The sequence below is a fragment of the Haliotis rubra genome, unplaced genomic scaffold, assembly GCF_003918875.1.
Source record: "Haliotis rubra isolate DU_JTF1 unplaced genomic scaffold, ASM391887v1 Scf219, whole genome shotgun sequence".
Taxonomy (NCBI): Eukaryota; Metazoa; Mollusca; class Gastropoda; order Lepetellida; family Haliotidae; genus Haliotis; species Haliotis rubra.
Genome location: NW_025766214.1, coordinates 1,109,124 through 1,136,541, shown reverse-complemented (window position 1 = coordinate 1,136,541; position 27,418 = coordinate 1,109,124). Strand labels below are relative to the sequence as shown.

Sequence of the window (27,418 nt, the reverse complement as noted above, 5' to 3'; positions counted from 1 at the left end):
TTATGACCAGATGGTGGCCACATGAATACGTGCAAACACCTAGTTGCGGGTACAGCAATGTGCAGTAAACTTGGACAAAGTACTGTGACTATGTGTCCCAGTCCACCCAGCTGTGAATGGGTACCTCGTTAGGATGAAAAAGCCACAATAACTCGGTGCGCCTAGTGGCTGCAAGAGTTGTATACTCCCCAGGGAGTTGAGATTAATAATATGATGAGCCGTTGAGATTGACATCCAATGATCGAGGGAAAAATTACCAGCGCCTTGAGTATGCACTAGTGCGTGGATATGTGCGCTATATAAATATCCTATAATAATAATAAAAAAAATAAAAAAATACTACTGCTGAATACTAAAATACTGTGGATACAGTGCTGCTGCCTTGTGGTTCAAAAGATCCTCTGGTTACAATCTCACTGTGTGACTCCTAAATCAGAGTTATTATCTAACACTAACACTAACATTAACTAACACTTCTGAGTCTCTCACGATATTTACGCTTAACACTTGGAAATGATGTACCAGTAGTTTGTCCTTGTGGGTCCTTATCATAACTTGTCCTTTACTATAAGGTTATCCTTACAGAATATGGTGATCTCTCTGATGAATATTCTAATTGGGTTTCAGGGTCTTTAATAAAAATGACTATCCAATGTTCTGTTCACATATGTGGGATTACAGTGAATGAGTAGGTAAACATTACGTTGAATAGTATTTCAAACATGTCATATCTTGTGAGAGGTTGAAGGAAAGCCTAAGTTGTAGTAGTTCTGAAGTTTAACACTTCAGTGAAACCCACAACCACAAGTATGGTACTGTGTGACTACACAATGCTCTGGACAAATTCCCACACAACATTTTGCTAACAGACATATACTTCAGTGTATACTATTAATTTACACTACTACTACTTCTACTTGATTGTATTTTACTGCTTCTTAACTGGGCTATTCTTTTTCCTAACAGATATATATTTCGGTTTTGGAAATTGGAGCCATCAAACTCGATATTTGAAGGGTGGTCTAACCAATAATAGCAAGGTAAGTCTAGTCACTTAACTTACACTCTCTTTGGTTTTGCTCTATGCAAACATGATATATTTCTTCTTTCTAAACACACATTTTTGTTATGTTAATTCACATACTATATCTCTACTGTGCAGTAAAATGTACATAATAAAAAATTACACCAATAAAAAAAATAGGTCTGTCAAAAACCTGAAAATATGTTACCGTATAATGCCGTAGATAAGCCGATCTTATCTGTTACAGTAACGTGTAAATAGATCAAAAGTAAATTGAACCTGAGTTGTCCATGTTCTTGTGATATGTTCTCAGCCAACAATAACTCTTTCTATGTGAACCTCATCTCGAGATCTCAGGACACTTATATAGTGAAAATCACAACCTTAAAATCAGGGTTTTATGCGACACACAAATGTGTCCAGTATGCACAAATGTAGAAAATGGACACGAAAGGGACGTCCTGAGGGATGTGCAATATTATTCATTGTACCGACAACACATCTATGACTTTGCTAGGGGTTTGGTTGTTTCTTTCAGAGCAGTTATATGCATCATTTCATCCACCAGTCCATATGATCAAGGATTCATTCCAGGCTCTAAACAAATAGTCAAAACATGCAGTTCTCTTCAGTTACTTCACAGGATCCCCAGGCTGCCTGCAAGGACCCCTAAAACTATTAACTAAGGGTCTCTGGGACACCCATGTTTGTGAATTGATGTAAAACCCTGCTTAACATTCAACTTTGTATCATGCAGAATGACTCAAAGTTAATATTTTCATCAATTTGAAATCAGCCAATCTCAAAGAAATGTGAATTTCACACATGTCTTGAATTTATTTTCAATCGTCAATAAATTTTCTTCATAAAATTAAAAACAATCAATAGAAAATTGTTGAAATCAACTTAGAAATTAAAAGGTTTTGCTCCACCAACATGATTTCTTAACCTTTTTATTAGGGTGCAATAAAATGTGTTTTTTTTCCTCATTTGCATTTTTGCAATGCATATTGTAAGCTAGCTTCAAGAAAAAAGATTCCAGGGAACAGTTAACATTCATTCTTTTACCCTATCTCTCACAAAAAATAAACACAAATGTATCCTAGAATTAGAAAACCATAAATTTCAGAAATATAATCCCCACAACATATTACACCTGTAATTACTATTGTGTTGTAAATTCTTTCTGCAGCTAGTGAGAAAATATCTTGAATAGTGTAACTGCAAAAACTCTGCCATGGCAATGGATTTCCCGGTGTAGCAGCATCAAGCAGAGCTTGCCTAGTCCTTGTGCTGTTTGGGTTTGGGGCCCTGAGTGCTGGGGACGGCGCCTGAGCGGAACAGAAGCTGCCAGTACCAGACCAGACCCAGGACACAGAATGAGGTCACCACAAAGGTATACTCAGCATGGTTGGGAAACTCAGTGCCACAAATTGTATACCAGTCTTTACCACTAGGGGGCTGTTTCTTCACGCAGTGGAAGTCGAAAACATCTTCATCATACTTGCTGAGGCACAAATACTTGTGCTTGGATAGAGTCTGCAATAGAAGTCAATTTAGTTCAGGAAGTGAAATAGTTTTGTTGTTGGACATTAAAATATTTATTTGATTGTAGTATTACTGTGGATTGTTTATAAATTCAAACAGGTCTTGATTAGATTTACAACCTACTGTGATTGGTGATATATTGCCGTCTGTGGCATAAAACAATATCCACTCACTATACATTCTCCCTCGACAATAGGGACATGAGCATAGACTAACGATCCCCTCTTAAACAAATAAAATCATTGGACAACAACTTACAATAAAAATCATGTCCAAAACATTAAGTCTTGTTGGTTCCCCATTACTTCAAACACAGTTGAAAACAACTTGGAAGCACTGATAGTGAGAACAATGACACCAAAATGCAGACATTGTTTCAATAACCGATAGACATACTTACCATCCCAAATGGAGTCTGGACTGGCAATGTTGTGTTGCAGTTGCCAACTGGCTGGTGAAACCCAGTTGACTGGATTTTCTCCGGCATCGCTGTGAACACCAGGTAGAGGTACAGCCCATAATGCAGCAGAACGCAGAGGAACACCTCACTGATAGCACCTCCTGGGAAAACAGGCATGAGGAGTGAATTTGCATGAATTGAGTGAGTGAGTGAGTTTAGTTCTATGCCGCACTGAGCAATATTCCAGCTACATGGCAGCGGTTGCATGAACTGATTTTGGGTGAGGGAGTAACATGTTCAAGAGTAAGGTTCCAAGTGGATAAGATTGCAGGATGTGCAAGAGTTTTTAAGATGAGTCTGGGATAGACATGGCCACTAGTCTGTTTTCCTGACACTTTATATCAAGAGCGATATTTACATAAACAGCTAGTCTGCAGAATATGTACATTTGACCAGTGGTGTCAATTCCAGCATGTAGATGAGTGGGTGTCTGTAAGACATGTACAAGAGTGAATGAGTGAATTTGTGTGACTTTTTTAGAGTGGGTTTAGAAGACAAGAACAAAAGGAGTGAGTAAGTGAGCGAGTGTGTCAGACATAACAAGAGAGTGAATTGTGTTTAATTACATTTTGAGCAGTTGATAAGTTGTGAGTGTTCAAGAGTATACTCAAACACAGGGACACCCTGAAACCTGTCTGTTCACATGAGGATTATGACAAGGATCCCTAAATGTTCAGCTTGGAAAACAGCATGGAGGTTCAGCTTAAAGTGGGATGTGATTTGGATCACAGCGACATTGAATTTGGAATTTAACTCAACAGATCCTGACACAACTAAGGGATGTAACTTTGTACACCTTACACACACTCCAAATGGTGTTGATAAGACATTCTTAATTCTAACATCTGAGATACAGTTGATGTGAATATACATGTAACAGAAACTTAATGTTCATAGCTCAAACAATTATGATTATCTAATTGTATTTTCTTTCTCAAAGTGGCACTGTCGTACTACAAAAAAACTACAAACTATGAAAGAATCTTTATCATCAAGGTTAGCAAAGTGATATAACTAAACAGGTAATATGCTGATAGAGACATGAAGTATTTACTTGACTTTTGAGGTCCCCTGGCTCCCTCTAGTGGTGTTCTGTCTGCAATCCACACAAGGATGCTGTAAACTCCCAGCAGCATGAGAACACACACCTCTGTGTGGAGCTTGAAGGAGTCATGTAGTGGGTGGTAGATGGGCAGAAACTGTAGGACTCCCAGAGGCATGGCCAGAAGGCCAGTTGTCACAGCAACCATCAGCTCCAACAAGAACCTTATGCCAAAATACCAATTTTGACCATTTTATACAATAAAACAAAAAAACAGAGGCAGAGAGTAATATCAAAACATTTGTTTGGCTCATGAAAAGCTCTGTAAAACCACATCTGTGTCACACTGAACACTGTGAAATTCGCCCACGAAAAAGAGGTAACACAACATACAAATGGAACAGTTATCTCCCTTTAACCATACCTCACCGAACCAACATTTAAAAGTTGTAAGTGTATTTAAATAAAATTTATGCCTTTTGAGAGTTTCTGTGAAGCCAAAGAATAGAATAAATAGACTTCATATGTAGAAAGAATGAGTATGGTTTTATATCACTTTAGAATACCCTTAATATTTCTATTTGTGAACATGAGGACTATGATAAAGAGGGCAATAACAACGCTCAAGACCCCCTGAGCAAGTGAGTATGATCTTTTGCTGCTTTTAGAAATATTCCAGAGATATAACAGCGGGGACCACACTCCGGCGCAGTGATGACATAGCATAACATTACTGCCACAGGCTAATTTGCATATCACATAACCGGACTTTTCACTTGTTTGTAAACAAACACACATTTTCATAAATAAGAAGACACTGACCCAACGCAAGCGATTTGGTGAGGTCTTCATAATGTTTTACATTGTTACATAACTATTCGTCTACAACTGCGACAGTACGGTTTATGACAATACATATTTATATATTAAACAGGCTGCATCGTTTGCTCTCCATAAGGCTTCAATGACAGCACGTGGAGCCGTACAACCCATGTAAACAAGGATCGCACCGCAAATCGAAATAGCGTTACACGTTTTAGGATATTTTCTCAGTGAAACTAAACCATAAAATTGATGTTTAATTACATATGTAGACTCATCAAAAATAAAACAGTTAAGAAATATGCACATTATATTGAATGGACTGTGTAAGATGTGACAAATCGTCACATCTTTCTGGCCTGTGGCAGAGGTACTATGCTGGTCACATGGAACTCTGGGTAGGAGAGTGAACGGGGACACTAGAAATGGGCCTCAGCAAATATCCCAAAGTGAGAAATCAAACCAAACCTTCTGTGTGGTGACTATATCAGTGGAATGGGAAAAGTGAAGGTATTACCCAGCAGACTGGAACTTGTTTGCTCTCTGACACAAACAGTTGCGGAGTCCATGGAAAACCATAGTGAAGCCTGCAGCAAAAGTAGCGTTGAAGTAGTAGCTGGTCCAAGGCACGGAGTAGTGGCGGTCGTAGATGTTGGGGTCATCGTCATGCCACGTCCACCACAGCAGCTTGATGCCCATAATGCCGTAGGGAACGTCCAGGATAACAACACTCAGCCCCACTGTCAAGCAATAAGTTAATACATGTGAAGAGCCCAACTGTTAAGCAACACAATCAATAAACTGTGATGAACCCCATTGTCAAGCAATACTATGTCATAGTTCTTTGTTAACGAAAACGGACATCTAAATTATTTCTAGCAAAGCAAACCCGATTTGAAAGAACTTGGATTACAGTCAAAAATAATTAATAGCAACAGTTAAAACTGTCATTTTATCTCCTCTAAGGAAGGAAACTTGCACAATTGGAACATGACTCTGTGAAACCACAGGATGGATTGGCTAATATAACTTAGCCGCGAATGGTTTGGCCCATCCCAACAGCTTCTTAATACAACATACCTGCGAATGGTTCGGCCCATCCCCAAGGTTCTTAATACAACACACCTGCGAATGGTTCAGCCCATCCCCCCATCTTCTTACTACAACATACCCGCAAATGGTTCAGCCCATCCCCTCGGCTTGTTAATACAACATACCTGCGAATGGTTCGGCCCATCCCCCCATCTTCTTAATACAACATACCTGCGAATGGTTCTGGCCATCCCCTCGGCTTGTTAATACAACATACCTGCTAATGGTTCGGCCCATCCCCCCCAGCTTCTTAATACAACATACCTGCGAATGGTTGGCCCATCCCCAGCATTCTTAATACAACATACCTGCGAATGGTTCAGCCCATCCCCTCGGCTTCTTAATACAACATACCCGCGAATGGTTCGACCCATCCCCTCGGCTTGTTAATACAACATACCTGCGAATGGTTCAGCCCATCCCCATCTTCTTACTACAACATACCTGCGAATGGTTCAGCCCATCCCCTCGGCTTGTTAATACAACATACCTGCTAATGGTTCTGGCCATCCCCTCAGCTTGTTAATACAACATACCTGCTAATGGTTCGGCCCATCCCCTCGGCTTCTTAATACAACATACCTGCTAATGGTGCAGCCCATCCCCTCGGCTTCTTACTACAACATCCCTGCGAATGGTGCAGCCTATCCCCTCGGCTTGTTAATACAACATACCTGCAAATGGTTCGGCCCATCCCCCCAAGCTTCTTAATACAACATACCTGCTAGTGGTTCTGGCCATCCCCTTGGCTTCTTACTACAACATCCCTGCGAATGGTGCAGCCCATCCCCTCGGCTTGTTAATACAACATCCCTGCAAATGGTTCGGCCCATCCCCTCGGCTTGTTAATACAACATACCTGCAAATGGTTCGGCCCATCCCCTCGGCTTGTTAATACAACATCCCTGCAAATGGTTCGGCCCATCCCCTCGGCTTGTTAATACAACATACCTGCAAATGGTTCGGCCCATCCCCTCGGCTTGTTAATACAACATACCTGCAAATGGTTCTGCCCATCCCCTCAGCTTGTTTCTACAACATACCTGCCAATGGTTCTGGCCATCCCCTCGGCTTGTTAATACGACATACCTGCAAATGGTTCTGCCCATCCCCCAGCTTCTTAATACAACATACCTCGCGTAATGGTTGGCCCATCCCTCGGCTTCTTACTACAACATCCCTGCGAATGGTTGGCCCATCCCCTCGGCTTGTTTCTACAACATACCTGCTAATCGTTGCCCATCCCCGAGCTTCTTAATACAACATACCTGGGAATGGTTCGGCCCATCCCCTCAGCTTCTTAATACAACATACCTGCGAATGGTTCAGCCCATCCCCTCGGCTTGTTAATACAACATACCTGCGAATGGTTCTGGCCATCCCCTCGGCTTCTTAATACAACATACCTGTGAATGGTTCTGGCCATCCCCTCGGCTTGTTAATACAACATACCTGCGAATGGTTCGGCCCATCCCCTCGGCTTGTTAATACAACATACCCGCGAATGATTCGGCCCATCCCCTCGGCTTGTTAATACAACATACCTGCGAATGGTTCGGCCCATCCCCTCGGCTTCTTAATACAACATACCTGCGAATGGTTCGGCCCATCCCCTCGGCTTGTTAATACAACATACCCGCGAATGGTTCGCCCTTCCCTCGGCTTGTTAATACAACATACCTGCTAATGGTTCGGCCCATCCCCCCAGTTTCTTAATACAACATACCCACGAATGGTTCAGCCCATCCCCTCGGCTTGTTAATACAACATACCTGCTAATGGTTCGGCCCATCCCCCCCAGTTTCTTAATACAACATACCTGCGAATGGTTCGCCCATCCCCAGCTTCTTAATACAACATACCTGCTAATGGTTGGCCCATCCCCCAGCTTCTTAATACAACATACCTGCGAATGGTTCTGGCCATCCCTAAACTTCTTAATACAACATACCTGCGAATGGTTCTGGCCATCCCCGGCTTGTTAATACAACATACCTGCGAATGGTTGGCCAATCCCTCGGCTTGTTAATACAACATACCCGAATGATTTGGCCCCATCCCCGGCTTGTTAATACAACATACCTGCGAATGGTTCGCCCAATCGGCTTCTTAATACAACATACCAGCGATTGGTTCGCCCATCCCCCAGCTTCTTAATACAACATACCCTGCGAATGGTTCGGCCCATCCCCTCGGCTTGTTAATACAACATACCTGCTAATGGTTCGGCCCATCCCCCCATGCTTCTTAATACAACATACCCATGAATGGTTCGGCCCATCCCCCCGAGCTTCTTAATACAACATACCTGCGAATGGTTCAGCCCATCCCCTCGGCTTCTTAATACAACATACCTGCGAATGGTTCTGGCCATCCCCTCGGCTTCTTAATAAAACATACCTGCGAATGGTTCTGGCCATCCCCTTGGCTTGTTAATACAACATACCTGCAAATGGTTCGGCCCATCCCCTCGGCTTGTTAATACAACATACCTGCAAATGGTTCGGCCCATCCCCTCGGCTTGTTAATACAACATCCCTGCAAATGGTTCGGCCCATCCCCTCGGCTTGTTAATACAACATACCTGCAAATGGTTCGGCCCATCCCCTCGGCTTGTTAATACAACATACCTGCAAATGGTTCTGCCCATCCCCTCAGCTTGTTTCTACAACATACCTGCCAATGGTTCTGGCCATCCCCTCGGCTTGTTAATACAACATACCTGCAAATGGTTCGGCCCATCCCCCCCAGCTTCTTAATACAACATACCTGCGAATGGTTCGGCCCATCCCCTCGGCTTCTTACTACAACATCCCTGCGAATGGTTCGGCCCATCCCCTCGGCTTGTTTCTACAACATACCTGCTAATCGTTCGGCCCATCCCCCGAGCTTCTTAATACAACATACCTGGGAATGGTTCGGCCCATCCCCTCAGCTTCTTAATACAACATACCTGCGAATGGTTCAGCCCATCCCCTCGGCTTGTTAATACAACATACCTGCGAATGGTTCTGGCCATCCCCTCGGCTTCTTAATACAACATACCTGTGAATGGTTCTGGCCATCCCCTCGGCTTGTTAATACAACATACCTGCGAATGGTTCGGCCCATCCCTCGGCTTGTTAATACAACATACCTGAATGATTCGCCCATCCCTCGGCTTGTTAATACAACATACCTGCGAATGGTTCGCCCATCCCCTCGGCTTCTTAATACAACATACCTGCGAATGGTTCGCCCATCCCTCGGCTTGTTAATACAACATACCCATGAATGGTTCGCCCTTCCCTCGGCTTGTTAATACAACATACCTGCTAATGGTTCGGCCCATCCCCAGTTTCTTAATACAACATACCCACTCGAATGGTTCAGCCCATCCCTCGGCTTGTTAATACAACATACCTGCTAATGGTTCGGCCCATCCCCAGTTTCTTAATACAACATACCTGCGAATGGTTCGCCCATCCCCAGCTTGCTTAATACAACATACCTGCTAATGGTTCGGCCCATCCCCCCAGCTTCTTAATACAACATACCTGCGAATGGTTCTGGCCATCCCCTCGGCTTCTTAATACAACATACCTGCGAATGGTTCTGGCCATCCCCTCGGCTTGTTAATACAACATACCTGCGAATGGTTCGGCCAATCCCCTCGGCTTGTTAATACAACATACCCGCGAATGATTTGGCCCATCCCCTCGGCTTGTTAATACAACATACCTGCGAATGGTTCGGCCCATCCCCTCGGCTTCTTAATACAACATACCCGCGATTGGTTCGGCCCATCCCCCCAGCTTCTTAATACAACATACCCACGAATGGTTCGGCCCATCCCCTCGGCTTGTTAATACAACATACCTGCTAATGGTTCGGCCCATCCCCCCATGCTTCTTAATACAACATACCCATGAATGGTTCGGCCCATCCCCCCGAGCTTCTTAATACAACATACCTGCGAATGGTTCAGCCCATCCCCTCGGCTTCTTAATACAACATACCTGCGAATGGTTCTGGCCATCCCCTCGGCTTCTTAATAAAACATACCTGCGAATGGTTCTGGCCATCCCCTTGGCTTGTTAATACAACATACCTGTGAATGGTTCTGGCCATCCCCTTGGCTTGTTAATACAACATACCTGTGAATGGTTTGGCCCATCCCCTCGGCTTCTTAATACAACATACCTGCTAATGGTTCAGCCCATCCCCTTGACTTCTTAATACTACATACCTGCAAATGGTTCTGGCCATCCCCTCGGCTTGTTAACACAACATACCTGTGAATGGTTCGGCCCATCCCCTCGGCTTCTTAATACAACATACCTGCGAATGGTTCTGGCCATCCCCTTGGCTTGTTAATACAACATACCTGTGAATGGTTTGGCCCATCCCCTCGGCTTGTTAATACAACATACCTGCGAATGGTTCGGCCCATCCCCTCGGCTTCTTAATACTACATACCTGCAAATGGTTCTGGCCATCCCCTTGGCTTGTTAATACAACATAACTGTGAATGGCTCAGCCCATCCCCTCGGCTTCTTGATACAACATACCTGCGAATGGTGCGGCCCATCCCCCCAGCTTCTCAATACAACATACCTGTGAATGGTTCGGCCCATCCCCTCAGCTTCTTAATACAACATACCTGCAAATGGTTCGGCCCATCCCCTCGGCTTCTTAATACAACATACCTGCGATTGGTTCGGCCCATCCCCCCAGCTTCTTAATACAACATACCCACGAATGGTTCGGCCCATCCCCTCGGCTTGTTAATACAACATACCTGCTAATGGTTCGGCCCATCCCCCCATGCTTCTTAATACAACATACCCATGAATGGTTCGGCCCATCCCCGGCTTCTTAATACAACATACCTGCAAATGGTTCAGCCCATCCCCTCGGCTTCTTAATAAAACATACCTGCGAATGGTTCTGGCCATCCCCTTGGCTTGTTAATACAACATACCTGTGAATGGTTCTGGCCATCCCCTTGGCTTGTTAATACAACATACCTGTGAATGGTTTGGCCCATCCCCTCGGCTTCTTAATACAACATACCTGCTAATGGTTCAGCCCATCCCTTGACTTCTTAATACTACATACCTGCAAATGGTTCTGGCCATCCCCTTGGCTTGTTAACACAACATACCTGTGAATGGTTCGGCCCATCCCCTTGGCTTGTTAATACAACATACCTGTGAATGGTTTGGCCCATCCCCTCGGCTTGTTAATACAACATACCTGCGAATGGTTCAGCCCATCCCCTCGGCTTCTTAATACAACATACCTGCTAATGGTTCTGGCCATCCCCTTGGCTTGTTAATACAACATAACTGTGAATGGCTCAGCCCATCCCCTCGGCTTCTTGATACAACATACCTGCAAATGGTGCGGCCCATCCCCCCAGCTTCTCAATACAACATACCTGTGAATGGTGCAGCCCATCCCCTCAGCTTCTTAATACAACATACCTGCAAACGGTTCAGCCCATCCCCTCAGCTTCATATGTCCGACAGCCACCGATGCCACATAGTAATACACAGGGTCTGTAACAGGCAGTATAAACTGAGATCAGTCTGCAGGTAAACATTTGTGATTGTTTGACTATCAACTGAAAAACAGAAACATCAAACTTATACCAAAACTTGTTGCATCTTGTTTGACACTATTTGCCTTAACACTGTCTTTGTATACATGACACAAAGGGTGCATAAAAACATGCAATGTTTGTGTTCTGAGATTTAATATTTTATAGAATGTATAGTAGGCAGGACCCAAGGCCATACTGAAATTTCCATAGAGAAACTGGATACCCAATGATTCAATGAATACATGTGAGCAACTGTCTCATATTGTGTTAAAGACTACAATGGGTCCATGACAAGTTTGGGATAATAGCAGAAAATCAAGGATGGAAATTAACCAAGAAGTTCATTGCCATGATATTATATAGCTCTACACTCCTTCCACCAACTTCTACTACAGTCTGTTTGGGTCAAAATGATACCGATGAATCACAATCTAACTCAAAATCTATTCATGATCAAACATTCATTTCAATGCAGTATGTAATGAAAACATCAGACCAACTCTGGAAAAAAATTTCATAACGTTTTTCTCCAAAATAAAAAAGTTACTTTGCAAACTGTCATCATTTTGTTTTGATTTCCATGTTAAGGTTTATGAGGATAAAGTATCAGTACACTGTTGCAGGAACAGCCTCAAGGGCGGGAAGCACGTGCAATTGTGATGTCACATCAAGCATAGCCAATCAATTTATTGACACAGTACACAAGACAATAAAATTCACTTCTGACATCAAGTCCATTATTTTCAAAGTTTATGATTTTTTTAGAGGTGAACGTGAAAGGGGTCGCCTTAAATATGCCCTTGGTAAATTTGTTAACACACAGCATGTGCAGTTAGGTTGTCTGAAAGACAATTGAAAAGGTTATTGAGACAGCGTGCAACGAGTCAAGCAAAATTTAGGGGGTCGTATCAAAATCTCCACTTTTGAAAGTTGACAAAAAGTCTGACTGTTTTCAGAAAGAGTTAGTAAGAAATGCTATTAGAAACCTCTATAGATAAAATAAGTTCTTTTCCTCATGCATTTTGCAAAAACACATGGATGCAGAACATTCGTTGACTATATCCAAATATCAGTTTTGCAAATTATGCATAAATTTGGGTTTCGTTACAAAAAGGTATATGGGGAAAACAGGCGGGTGCTATGTGAAAGTGCTGACATGGACATGTTGAGATTACCAGTGTTTTTGGATGAAACATGGGTGAACGCCAGCCACACTACAAGCACACAATGGGTAGATAGCTCTACAGAACCATGTAACATGAAACTGATCTGGGCAAGTGTGAGCAACTTATTGTGTTACATGCAGGTTGTAAAAGTGTGGGTTTTCTGCCTGATTGTTCGCTCCTGTTTAAAGCAAAATTCAGAGACAACAGAGATTACCACACTGAAATGACTGGGAAAGTTTCCTTAAATTGGGTGAAAAAAACGGCTGGTATCAGCATTTCCTCAGAAAAGTTGAACTGTTATGGACAACGCACCATATCATGGCATGCAGGATCCAGATGCATAAGCTCCAACATCCAACAGCAGGAAAAGTGATATGGTAGCAGGCTAGAAAAACAAGATGTTCAGTTTCCATCAGAAGCAAATAAACATGCATTGTATGACATAATAAAGTGCAACAAAACAACACCAATCTATAAGGTAGATCAATATCTCAAAGCTGTGGGTCGAAGTAAGCCCTCTGATTGGTCAACACTTGTAAATCGGCAAATTTTTCATTATTAGCAGGAATTTTGAATTTCATCAACTGCTTGACTTGTAAATATTCGGATTTTTTCTCCAGAGATGGCTTCTCAAAAGAAAGCATTGGCTGTAAATGTCTCCTTAACAAACGTTGACCAATCGGGGGCTTGCTTCGACCACATCCCCATTTTGTGCGGACCTATCGTCATCCATTTGTGACTAGGACTTTCAGTTGATGGTCAAAATTGGCTTTCAATCAGCAGTAATAACAATAAAGAATTGGTAGGTGTCATGAGTGGTGATTGAGAAGACCAATCATCAATGATTATGTCTACATTAAATTCAATCGATTTCATGCGATGGAAGCGTTGTGATCGGCTAAGCAGGCGGTTTGGGTACACCGAAGCATTCAGCCTTGTCATGATTTAATCATTTATTGTACTGTGGAAGCATTTCGAGTCGGGGGTCATCTCAATTAAAAAAATTAAATCTTCAATCCTTGCAAAGACACAGGGCCTGTGGCCCAAGTATGGTGATCATGCTTCGACTTACACATGAACAGAATATGGAGTGGTAGTCGTTGTCCCAACAGCATCACGGATGACTGTGCATGCCAGTAGTTGTTGATGTCAGGGACAAAGTAGCTGACACACTCCATCGTCAAACCATGGAACACCGACGCTAGCCATAGCCACCGAAATCTGCCTCCATATCGCATAGCTGAAAGCAAGCAGTCAGCATTAAAGTGAACTGTGTCGTCATTTAATAAGTCTGAGTTAATAAGTAATAATAATAATAATAATGAAGGTAATTATACGCGAGTGAGTGAGTGAGTGAGAGTGAGTGAGTTTAGTATTACTCCGCTTTTGTGGGGAATCAAACTTGATCTTCGGTGTGACGAGCAAACACTTTAACCACTATGCAACCCAACCGCCCATGTGAATATGTTGTAACCTATCCACTTTTTTATATTTTGTTGTTTAATAGATAGGTATATGAAACATTACACCCACAACTAAAAATGGAATTCATACCTTTTAACTGAGATACCTTTTAATTCAATATATATAATTCACAGATTATCAACAAGGATTGATTACTAAATCAAATGTGAATGTCAAATTAAGCATATTACTTCCACTGTTGATTATTTTAGCAAACACTCCATAATTACTAAGTGTCTCGACTGAAGAAACTAAGTGCAGTCCTCCTCACCATGAATGAATGTAAGGAAAGCCATGACATAGAAGGCAATCTCACAGTACAGGAAGCTGTCATGCTTCTTGAGAATCACGTCAGCTTTACGAAATTTAATCCACCAGTTCCACTCCTGAAAATATAAATTTGAATTGTCATTATCATTCACAACACACAAAATTAAATCTTTAAACTTAATTGATTAGGAATAAATAATTGATTAATTGATACTGGGGCTGGCTGAAAATAGGACCAACAGGAGTAAACCTTCTATGCCATAGATCCAGGCACTTCAGCGCTGTTGGCTGATGTGTGTGGACCTCGGAGGGGATTATGTTGAAAACTAATTATCAGTTACCCTATCAATGCAGTCCAACACAACAAAGGCTCAAAATTTCCAGCCACCTGTCTCGTGTGGAAATATGGAAGAAATGTATTCATCAAGGCCTATAAACAAAATAACATCAGCTTTGTGTAAATCCATGTTGATTCCATGAAAATGACAAAAATACAAAATATATAAATTATCTAAAAGGCATAAGACACCATTCAACCTTGATTAGTGAGTGCACTAAAACACTGAACATGGGAGTCTGTAGTTACAAGATAGGCACTATTCCAGCCCTGTGACAGCTAGGTTCACCAGGAGGACACACATTATCCCTGGAGGAGCTTCCACTTCAACAACTTAATTGCCCCACTCTTACAACTGAAACAGCCCACTCTTACAACTGAGATAGCCCACTCTTACAACTGAGATATATGTAGTACAATTAACTGACAGTTTGTAAGAGTAAAATTGAAGTACAATGTGTAATCATTACATCTCAACTGTAAAGTCTGTAAGCATAAATATGAATTACAATATGTTATCAATAAATTATATCTCAACCATATATATCATTAAGCACAAAGCGTCTAAAAAAGAAATACAATATGTAATCATAACATTACATTTCTACTAAGTTTGAGAACGTAGAAATCAAATTAAACATTATTTCAATATATTTCAATACCTTAGGCAAGTGAGTGTTAAAGATTGCCGGGGTAATAATAATCAGATTGTTAGCACTATGAGCATTCACCTAGTGAATCGAGTTTAGTGTATTATAAATGCATGTATTATTATTAGTATTATTATCATTTAAATTCCTCAGCTCGTGACTGTAAAAATGAAATACATGTTTCTGGACAATGCAGAGATGATGTTTGTCACATGCCAAGGAACAATGTACAGGAGTAAGTAGTAGGCACGCCTCCACTCTAGCCACATGCTATTAAATTGGTAAAGCATGTGCAAATCTCCATTCAAGAAAATGTATGGCAGGTAAGCAGCAGGTGAAAGCCAGGTGTGATCAGACACGCCTACAAAATGGAGAATTCTGAAAATAAACAGGATCTGCAGGATCATTGCCGTGTTGCTTGCAAACAGAATACTAAAACATTGGGCTTTTGGACAACCTTATTCTGTTGTGGTTAAATATTTATCATCCATAACTGTGTTCAACTGTCAAAAACCTGATGACATTACAATGCTATGATGTCAGAAATTCGATGATGTCACAATACTATGATAACACTGCACTGCAAGTCTAAATTAGTAATGGAAGTACCGTGTTTAGAGATGTACATTTTTCATTGAAAACTACAGAAGACTGATTTTTTATGATAAATAGAATCTCACCCTCGTGTCTTCTGATATGAAATATATCAACACTCATTGATAAAAGTAAAACTATCCTCAGAGAGCGTTGGATATTTGTAACTTTATCAACTCGTGTTGATATAATTGATATCAGTGGACACTTGGGTGAGATTCTCTATATATCATATTGTCTATTTTTATTAAAAAACCCTGTAATTTAGCTAAAAGCTTGTTCATTATACTCTCGATATGGTAATGATAAGTGCTATGGCCTTATCATGCCCTCTATGGCCTTATCTTACCTTCTACGGCCTTATCATACCTTCTACGGCCTTATCATGCCCTCTATGGCCTTATCATGCCCTCTATGGCCTTATCATACCTTCTACGGCCTTATCATGCCCTCTATGGCCTTATCACACCCTCTACGGCCTTATCATGCCCTCTATGGTCTTATTATGCCCTCTACATAATAAAAGTGTTTACCAAGACAGAAACCAACAGAAATACTAGTTATGGGTTATTACTGTCATGTATCTGACTGAACATAGACTAACGCTTAGTCTCTGAATATATATAATTTTGATAGAAATAAACAATTCACTTTTTTTAAGAAGGAAATCAACTGTAAAATATAAGAATGTAAAGACCAGTTCAACTTCAAGGATAAAGAGGAAGTAGAATTTAGACGAATAACAGCAGAAAAGCTTGGCAAGGGGTCAAAACTATGATAGGAACTGATAAACCACTGGAAGAAGTTTCACTCGGTGATGCATTTTCATTTGTAAATCAACTAAATGGATTCCATACCAGATTTGACAACAAGGATTTTTCAAGATTATTAAAGGAACTGTTGAACAATATGGACAGTGATGATTACAAGCCACCTATATCCGAGGAAGAAGTATTGTTTAGATTTTCGAGAATATATATACTCATGGAAACGAATAAGGGAACACATGAAAGTAAAAGTGTTCTTTATTTATTCCCAGAATTTCACCCACAGTGCAATACATACCCTGTGAATAAACCTGGAAATATAAGGAAATCATCAGGACTGGATGGTTTAAGTGGTGTTCTGCTGAGAGAATGTAGAGAACAATTATTATTGATTTACTGTAAAATTTATCAGCTCTCTTTGGACACCCATATCATACCCAGATCATGGAAGTTATTCGAAATAATACCTGTATTGATCTCTCTCATGTTTTACATGAATGTTATGAACTTTTACCCTCTGGTCCTCTGTATTATGTACTGACGTGCAAACCTTAGCGTTATCAAATGTCTTTTGTACCAGTATCAATTTCTTTGTTGAATAACTGTTAATGTTCTCCATTCTCATATTTTATTACATTTGTATATAATTATGATAATTTCTTTATGTATTTATTTGATATGCATGTATTTATGCTCATTCAGATGTAAGACAAATTCCCTCATGGACAATGAAGAATTATCTTATCTTATCTTATCTTAAATTGAAAGACCGCCTCCGTGGTGTAGTGGTTAGAGCGTCCGCCCGGAGAGATGAAGGTCGCGGGTTCGATCCCCGACCGCGTCATACCAAAAGACGTTAAAATATGGTACTTGTTGGTCCCTGCCTGGCGCTCGGCATTATTGGGTACAACAAGGACTGGTCGGCTCGGAGTCAGTATACTGTGTCTAAGTGGGGTATTCATGCTTCACTGCGGCATGGTATCTCAGTGACCTAGCACTATAAAACCAGCTTAAGTCTGGGCTAGTACAAGCAGCCGCACATACACATACACACGCATGCACGTCGTCATATGAGCGAAATATTCTCAAGCACGACGTTAAACCCAATTTCACCTCACCTCTTAAATTGAAACGGAAATGGGAGATTCAGAACCTGAAGAAATCTGGACTTGCTTTATTTAGGGTTTTAGCATTGACAAACAGGCTGAGTGGAAACGACAATAATGCGGTTTAAGGACTATGAGACAGACAAGACCAAACATGGCAACATCTGTGTCACCCTGGTCATTATCACCTGTGGTGTTCTGCCAACTCATCAGCAACCACAAAGGTCACCTGGACTGCACTCTAGTGACCGATAACTGACCTCTTGCAAACACACACACAGTAGCTTATGATCTGCCAGTATTTGGTAACCACTCTGTCATGAATGTACAGCCCATAATCTGATCAACATTTGTAATAATATTGTAAATAGGTATGAAGTAGGATATTCTATTTGACAAAGAGTTAAACAAAATGAATAGCTTGATGTGCTTTATTTTGATCATGAATTTGTCATTACAATCAGATCATGGGGAAAATATTTTTCTTTTCCAGCCTTACTGTACTTGAAGAAATATGCACCCTTGGAGCTTAAAAAATTGAAAAAGCAAGTAGTTATTAAAACAATACACAATGGGTATAAATTTCATGTCAAAGTATGAACGTGAGAAAGCAAACTTAGTACAGTCATGTCTGAAACTAAAACTCGAAAGCAGTATTATGTTTTTAAACATGGTAAATGCCAACCTGAATGGACCAGTATTTTCCTGTTATGGTAAGCAGTTTATAAACACCGTAATCAATATTGTCCTTTGTGATTTCTCACATGATAACCTAGAAATAGATATCACACTGATATATGTTTACTTTTGTTCTCTCGACTAAATAAATAATGTCAGAGCTTTTAGGGCAAAGATGGAAGGAAATTAATCTGCAACCACATGTTACGTACCAAATATAAACTTTCTAACTTGTTTGTCAAGTGGATATTTTGCACTATAATAAACCGCAGTAGATCATCAATACAGCATTTCATACACCACTGTCTTATGAAACACAGGTATTAGTATTGGTCAGATTGGTAGGTCAGGTCTGCTTACTGAAGCAGGGTACCTGGTACAGCAAATACGATAATCTCCACGATTTGTCTGGGATTCTTTACAAGTGACCCTGGCAGACAATTCAGGACAAAACTCTCATTTTATTCAAAACTTCTTTACACTTATTTAAAAAGATTCAGAGGTAGGTTAAATTTGTATTCTGATATTGCATTCAATGCAATAATATAAAACTAACCATAAAATGTGCTATTTATTTATATTTTCATAAATAACTGACTGACTGTGTTTGGTTTATGCCGCTTTTAGCAATATTCCAGCAACAAGGTGGGGACACCAGAATTGTATTTCACATATTGCATTCGAACCGGGTCTATATAAAACTAACCATAAAACGCTTTAACCACTGGGCTACCCCACCGCCCCTTTCATAAATAAAACACAGGTTACCTCTACAAAGCAATATAATTCGTTACAGTTATTACATAAATTAAGAAACTTCTAATTGAAAACTGGGAATTTAATTGACATCTGTTGCAGATTTGGGGCCAAATATCAAATTTAAGCAGGTGTATATACATCACGGAATCCATTTCTGAGTTGAAAACAAGGTCAGCATATAACTAGTAAATCATCTTGCTAAACCTGCTGGACCTGCAGGTCAAAGTTCAAAAGAAGCTAAGTCTATGCTTTAAGATCATAGGCACAGGTTAATTAGATACGTACGAAATTGATATGGAAAAAGCAATTAATAATTTAGACAGGTGAGATGCTTTTGAATGGTCTGTTGCTTTATAATGCTTTAAAGCATGATGAGCTGAAAATACTTTCTAAAAGTACAAACAGTTGGTACAAGTTGTAAAACAAAATAGCAATAGAGCTATTTCATCTAGAACTAAGAAAACTGAATGAATACTGTTTTAAGACTGCGGCTGCAATATTCCAGCTTCATATTTTAAAAGCCTCCAAATGATTGTCAATATCAGACAAACCACAGATTGATATAATGAGCACAGTCCATGCTGTTGGGTGTGATATGGTCAACCAAGTCACCAAGCCTGACCACACTATCTCATTGAGTCACTTCTTTCCTTGCAAATTGCTTCAGGCATAAGTGAAATGGGATAAACTCTGTACCAGTTGAAGACATTGATCACTATATATACCTAATTCATTATAAGCACAGAATAAAACAGAAAAGGGGGTGCCACAGCAAGATAGATGAAACTTTAGTTAAATAGTTAAAGCATAACATACATACTTAAAAATAAAACTGTTGCAAGAATAGTTTACTGAACAATGGGGAAAATCCCTCAGTTATCTCCCTTTATCACTTTGCCAATCACTACGGTCCTAAAGTCACTTCTTTAATGCTGTTCAAAGTTTCTTACATGGTCAATTTTAAAAGCGCAGCCTGAACCATGTTGCTGTGTCTCGGGATGCTGCAATGGAGGTGGTCCAAAAGGTCAAATCTTGCTAAAATGATGGTTGATTCCTTTTCAAAGTAGCGACAAATGAATCAAAGCAACATGAGGTAGCCGTCAGCTCTCGCTAGTCTCAAGGTTGTGTGCTATTTCCACTTCTGACAGACCCATTTCATTGCTGTAACTAATCATGGTAGGTACCACAATACCTCTCGATGTAGAAATCATCAGACCTTACAGTACACAATCTTTTCGCATTACAAACGGTGCAGCCTAAGGCGTCACCAGAATGCTACTGATTTCATCTGGCTAAAAGGGAACTATAATAAAGATTAAAACAATTTCTGTTAGGCTTTATTGATTGGTAACATCAATTCCACATTTGCCACCTTACTTAAACACAGCTATTGAATTTAATATCAGTCTGGTCTACTGAATCTATTTCAAAGATATTGTATCAAAGCATATATCACTTGATATGGCCTGTTGATTTGTCCTGCCTGTCTTCTCTCATACAGCTCATCAATATGACAGCATCTGGTCATGCATCTTAACTATGCTTGTCAGTCTGACACTGAGTTACACTGAACAATGTACTTGAAACTCTAAAGCAAGTTACCATCATTATATACGATTGCTAAGTCATTTGTTTGACTATTTTACACCCTTGTTCCCCTTCATTAATTGTTGAATTGAAGAATGTCAATACATGATTGACTTTTCCCTTTAATGCATCATATTACATCTTCCTACAAGTGCCTGTTGTCCATGAACATGGGGCCATGGTGATTCCAGAATACAGATTAATGTTTGTTCTCTTTTGGTATGTTCAGACTTTATAAAATAAATTGTCAGCATATTTAAATTTTGCTTCTCCATATTTTATACATTTGTTAAGTAAAACGTTTTCCACGTTTGGCTTGTGTCAGGTATCCCCATTGGTTATGTTCATTATCGGCATGTCTCTCTCCACAGCAGTAACGTTAATCTGATGATGATAAATTATCTCATAACTGGTAGTCATGAGATAAGATTACCCTGTGTCAGTTCAGACAGTAATAATCCACTGATGAAGCAACAGAGAAAACCAGATGCTGTATCCCCATTTCTTTCCATGGATTGTATCAGCTGACACACTTTATGCTGATGGATGCTTCGTGAATACAGATTGTGATGCTGAATGTAACATCAGCGAGGTTGCAAGGGAGGAAACAATCAGCCATGTTGATTTTGTTAAAATGAATATTGAGCCAAACATTTTCTCTCCAGACTGTGCAGAGACCAAATATGACAGTACATCAACCCAGAGAGAAAAATATTCTGCGCTTCCAGTACAAATTATTGTGTTTAGTGCTGTAGCAATTTTCATTTTACATGACTGTCCGATGATACAGACTTCACTTCTGTACTTCCGTTTTGGGTCCAAGTGCCTGTCACTAAATAATCTGAACATCAGTATTGACAGTATGATTAGCAGTGCGGAAAATGTCAACATGCATCTGGTGTAAATTTTAATCAAGTTTCTTAACAGGTGCCCATATTGTTTAAAACTGTATTTTGTCTATTTTTATGAATGTCCATACATGCAGAACAGAACATATTCAGCATTATACAGTTTAATAACAATCCGGACTTTGTTGATTTTGTGGCTGATGATAATTGACACATGAGAATAATCCAAAAATATTGCAGTTGTACCATTTAGGCTATCATTCAAAAGCATAATTACTCCTAATTACAATATTAAAAATGCATACTTTGTTCACTGACACTACAGTATCAGCCCACTTGTGATGAACCTTGATGAAATTTGTAGATGCTTCACACATGCTGGAATGACAAATCTAAAAGGCTCTCACTTTAAGGATAATGAACCCGATACCGCTCTTGTTTCTGTGATCAGATGGTTCAGACCTCCAGCAATTTTTCAATGTGTTTTTATACATATTTCAGAATCCACCTCATGCTTAGTTACATTATTTGACAATATCTGAAACACAATAGACCGATCCAGTCCCGGACGATAAGCCCCGCCCACTTCGTTTTTGACGTTAGGGGGGACAACTACTGACTAATCACAATGGCGTCACCGCCGGCGAAACGTACGTGATTGCGAATGTTGTTGATGAATTCTGTTTGTTGTACTTTGGTATCCGTCGTTCGTGAATGATATTTAAAAAGGAAAGTTATACGTATTTTATTTTCAATATATTTTAGTTGACAGGTTGTATAATTGGCGAGTGAAAATGTAGTTAGATCTACATGCCGATGAAAAATCGTCTCAGCCAGCTGCTGAGATTAGAGTTTATATTTTCTACCAAATAATCTATCCGCAATTCCGTTCGGGTAAGTTATTAGCAGGGGAAAGGTAACTGAATTATGTTGTTTGCTGCTTTTTCTAAAATTTCCCATCGTAATAATATAAAACCGTGGAACACAACCACATGTGCAAGTTGCAGATCGTTTCGGTATCTATAAAAGATTGTCAAAACTGCTTGGCGTGCCACCTTTATTTATTTATCCTTTGTTCAAAATTAGTTACATTAGAAGTTTGTGAAAACATGGGTTTCTACCTTTCAAGGAACAACGCGAGGGAAAACAGTATCCCGTCTACTACTGGCGTCCACCTTGTTTGTCTGTATATATTATCTTGAAAACGTTACTGGACCTGTTAACACAGTATGTTTCCATGGATGTATCTGGATATACCCAGAAGCAAATATTCAGCAGCTAATCTGCAGCTATTCTAAGTAAAATTTCTCTCTTCAAAATCTGTACACCATCTTAAAATGACACTGAATATAAGGAAATCCATTTTTTTAATAATCCTTCCCAATTTATTTTTCTATGTGTACTTTGTTGTGGAATCCTAATCTACAAACCTCCACTTATATAATGGACTTCATGAACTGCCAGCATTTATCTACAGGTATGTCACACCACCATAAACACAAAGAATCCAAGATACAGTCTGCACCTGTACACTGACACATCTTCCGTAAATAGGAAACGTGTGATGCAAAATCTTTGAACAGAGGATCCACAGTTATCCGAACAGTTAACTAGCATTGAAATAGAATGTTACACAACATACAAATATACTGCTTTTTCTTCAGATATATTTAACTGCTAACTACTAATGTAAATAAGAGGCAAAGAATATATTCAAAGTTTAAAGCTTTTGTCAATAAAATTACATCTTGACATTATTGCTTCTTAAACAATGATAATCTTATTAGATCTGAGACCATATCCCTTAGGGACATAACACTAATTCTGATCTATTTCCTTTTCTGAGATACTTACTAGTGTCATCAAAATTATATTAAAGTTGCTTAAAAATTTGGTAAAAGTCAAAACAAAAGTTTAGGAAAACATACATGAAAATGTCCTGAAGCTTTCACCTCCTGCAATTAAACCAGTGTGCAATTTAATATGAATTTAAGCTTATTTTTCCAAATAAGCATCAACAAACCTTGAACAATTTGTCCAAAACCAACATCTTAATAAACACTATTTTGGCTCAGTCTTCAAATATTGGTAACCTCCTCAAAAGCTGATGATTTCTAAAAAGTATTACATGAAATCGGGGTTGAATATTATATGTTTCAATATCCATTCCAGTTACATGAACAGTCAACTTAGAATTCTGTAAGTTATTTGGTTCCAAGACTGAATAATGCCTGGGTGTGACCACAATGTAGCCTTTGTTTTTTTCTTCAAATTCTCTGGATGTTGAAATAACTTTATTATGAGTGATGATACTAGTGTTCACTCTCTGAATAATCTTATTAGTAAACATATTATTTAAAGACCAAATATATCTTAAAACAAACAAGCTAACTTAGTATCAAGTGATTGTTCAGCCATGATATGTAATATAGTGTTTGTTTGCCTAGTTCTGCCTTAATTTCACATGAATCTGATATGTGAGTCAATTAAGTAATTATTTATAATTGATTGGATTATTATCTATTTTATTACCTTTTCCTCGTTTCCTGAAGGAGGCAAGATTCTTAAAGCATACTTTGCTATCATTTCCAGTGAATTATAATTAAAATGACAGAATTATGTTATTACTTCTAAAATGTACCAATGTAACCCACTCACCCCACCCTACATGTAAAAGAATTATGCTGTGACAAAAAAATCAAAACAAAGAATGTTCTCATAGTTAGAAAATAAACTTATATTTCACTGCGTCCGATATTCCAGAAAGTCATATTCTTCTAACATAGTCTTCGTCTCCGATCCACATGGAGTAAGCTAAATCAATTCAAGGTCCCATCTCTTTATAGAAATTCTGAAATATTTAAGACATGGTTTTATAGACACTCATTTGAATTAATTTTGATGTTTTGATATTGCCTGATAGGCAACTGCTGACACTGACAATATTTCTGTTTGGATAAAAGAAATATTACTCCTCGAATATTTTGCACTATCAACAGATACTGTACTGTTCATAGGCCTTCAGATTGTGCTTTTGAAACTTTAAAACATCCTAAAATGTGTGACAAATTTAAGAATATCTAATCGCGAATGCAACCATATCCACCACATTGTTCTTTAATGTAACAAGTTTTTCTATTTCGGTCGACCCTAACCGAAATCAGCTCGCTGTCAGATTTGTTTACATTGTGTCACGGCTTTCTCGCCTGTCTCATTTCAGGTTTATGGTGTACCAACTCAATGCCTAGTAGTGACTAAAAACGTGAAGCAAAAACAATTTTGTAGTTACAAGAATTGCCCGTGTTTATAACACTTGCAAAATCCTAAACTACTATTTGTTGTCATCTATTGGTAATGCTTTTGCACATGTGCGAAAGTGTGTAAATTCGTGTAAATTCTCACCTTCGAAAGCAGGCGTAGGTTCGCGTGAGCAACGGTGCCGACATTTAACTGCTCGTTAGGCCTATCGCATTCCTTGATCCGCCTCAATTTTTTTGTCTTGATCGTAATGGTTTTGGTAAAGGTACACATCAAATCACAGCAATATGTAATAGATATAGCGAGTGTAAATGGCATAATTCATAGCACATCGCTTCGGAGGCATCGTTTGACCCCGGAAATAAGTCTGACAAATCCACACAGCGCGCCCGGCCTGCTGATTGGCCAAAATTGACGCATGCGCCAGTTTTGATTGACAGACTGGATCGGTCTATTCCTAATAATGTGCTGTGTTTTCAAAATTTGATTTATCCATTGAGGTACTGGTTATTTGTTTTGAGAAGGGGCAGCCATTAAAAAATCGTAAAAGTTGGGTTGAGATCACCAAACTATTTTTACTCTTACAAATACAATATGTAAGCAATGTGACAATTTACTGTACATTTTTGGAACTGGTCATATATTAACGGAGAATAGCATGGAGCAAAGTATGATCCTGTCCTTACACCGATTCCATGATAATCTCTTTTCATAAAATTACAACACATAATAGCTTCAGAGAACTTTGTGTAATGAATAATGGCTTCAATGTGTAGAAACTATAAACTAGAAGTTATGCCTATTTACCATGTACATGGGTGTAATATTTTGTTATAGCTATTATCCTATGAAGAAATGTAACCATGAAACAACAGCCATCATCACTCAGTGAAAGGTACTGTATTCACAGCAGAACATATTCAATGATGTAACATTTTAGCATCACCACCTTGTCATTCCCTTGTGCAGCCATATGGCATCTGACCCGTAAGTGACTCATTATCAAAGCCTTTTGACTAGTGGATCATATCAATCAGGGATCTGAATATTTAATGACTTCCTGGTCCATTCATGTCATAATCAACAGATTAATCATCAGTAATTATAGTAACTTTGTAAAACTGGACCCATTATGCAACATTTCAAATAGAGCATGATCAGGGATTTAAATTAGCATAAATCCAAAATATTATTCAGAATGAACTTGTGACATAACTACCACTTTTACCCTTAGGAAGATGGCAACTCAATAGCAGATAATTTTGTTATGTAATGAAAAAAAACCCATTCACTTTCTATCTCTGAATATATTGTCATATGGTCTTATCATACACTTGATTTGACTTCATTGTCACACAGATCCTAGAGCTTCCTTATGACTGACATATTCTGAAGATTAAGAGAAACATGCACCTCTTTCTAAGGATGAATTGTTTAACCATTTGGAGATTGTTGCAATAATCCTACTCTTGTTTGAAATATATTCCCCTAAAGGTTTTATCAGATGGCAAGTTTTATTCCTAGAATAAACATAACTCAGAAGAAAATCAGTGGGAGGAATCAAGATATATTTGCATGTCACAAAAGAACTTACATTATTTGGAAGATAATATATGATCATTAAGAACTACAAAAAATTAAAATAAAATAAGATTTCCCCAATTCATTTTCTGGATTCTAAGCGCAAACTAAAACAACAATATTTGTACACAGTAATAACACACAATAATAGGTTACTGATGTTTAGCCGTGCTTACGGATATTATTATCCTTATAATTCAGTCAAGTGAAGAATGTTGCATAAGATCTCAATTTGATTTTGGTCAAAAGACAACATTTTCCAGGATTTTCCCCAGATTGCCCAAGAACCAGACTATGGCACTAGTTACGTCATTTCATGAAGGTTATTGCGGTTCCATGAAAGTCATGAGCTTACGCTTTAGCCTAAGCCGGCAATTCATCAAATCCCATAAATAGAAAAGACAAAATAACTCGATCAGCGCATTTGTCGTTGCCTTTGACAAGAGATGGGACTCGTGCAGTCAACATGTCATTTGTTTTGTCAACACAGTGATGTCATCCTAACTGCACTTTATGTTGCACATCTTGCATGACCAACTTACTTCTTTAGTCTTTGGTAAATAATCATTCATGGTTTTCCACACAGCATCCATTATGTTGCCGCTATCTGTCGTCTGCGGGCGTATCGCAACGTGCTTTACCTTTGACCTTTAGTGGAATATCAACTAATTTCCGGGTTTTAGGAGTAGTTATTGTTTCAATATTTGTCTGATAGAGAATGTGTAATAGTTTCCTAGTTTCTCAACAGAATATTTCTAAATCCATTTTATACTTGATA

The 27,418-nt window shown here is 39.3% G+C and overlaps 1 protein-coding gene across 1 annotated transcript; it reads right to left on the bottom strand.

The window, feature by feature from the left end:
- Positions 1 to 1,799: 1,799 nt before the first annotated feature.
- Positions 1,800 to 27,286, bottom strand: LOC124277179. The gene is made up of 8 exons (XM_046712850.1): positions 27,183 to 27,286; positions 14,477 to 14,591; positions 13,814 to 13,981; positions 11,457 to 11,531; positions 5,414 to 5,636; positions 4,087 to 4,298; positions 2,973 to 3,133; positions 1,800 to 2,563 (listed from the first exon to the last, which is right to left on the bottom strand). Exons 1-8 carry the CDS (start codon positions 27,231 to 27,233, stop codon positions 2,306 to 2,308), a joined length of 1,263 nt encoding a protein of 420 aa, XP_046568806.1. The 5' UTR covers positions 27,234 to 27,286; the 3' UTR covers positions 1,800 to 2,305.
- Positions 27,287 to 27,418: the final 132 nt, after the last annotated feature.

Bases quoted from the DNA above. Each gene is read 5' to 3' on its own strand.
- LOC124277179 (XM_046712850.1), bottom strand. From the start codon at position 27,233: ATGGATGCTGTGTGGAAAACCATGAATGATTATTTACCAAAGACTAAA. The intron at 4,299-5,413 runs GTAATACCTTCA...TTTTGGCATAAG, and splicing joins AACAAGTTCCAGTCTGCTGG to GTTCTTGTTGGAGCTGATGG. The intron at 2,564-2,972 runs GTAAGTATGTCT...CTTCTATTGCAG, and splicing joins TCCAGACTCCATTTGGGATG to ACTCTATCCAAGCACAAGTA.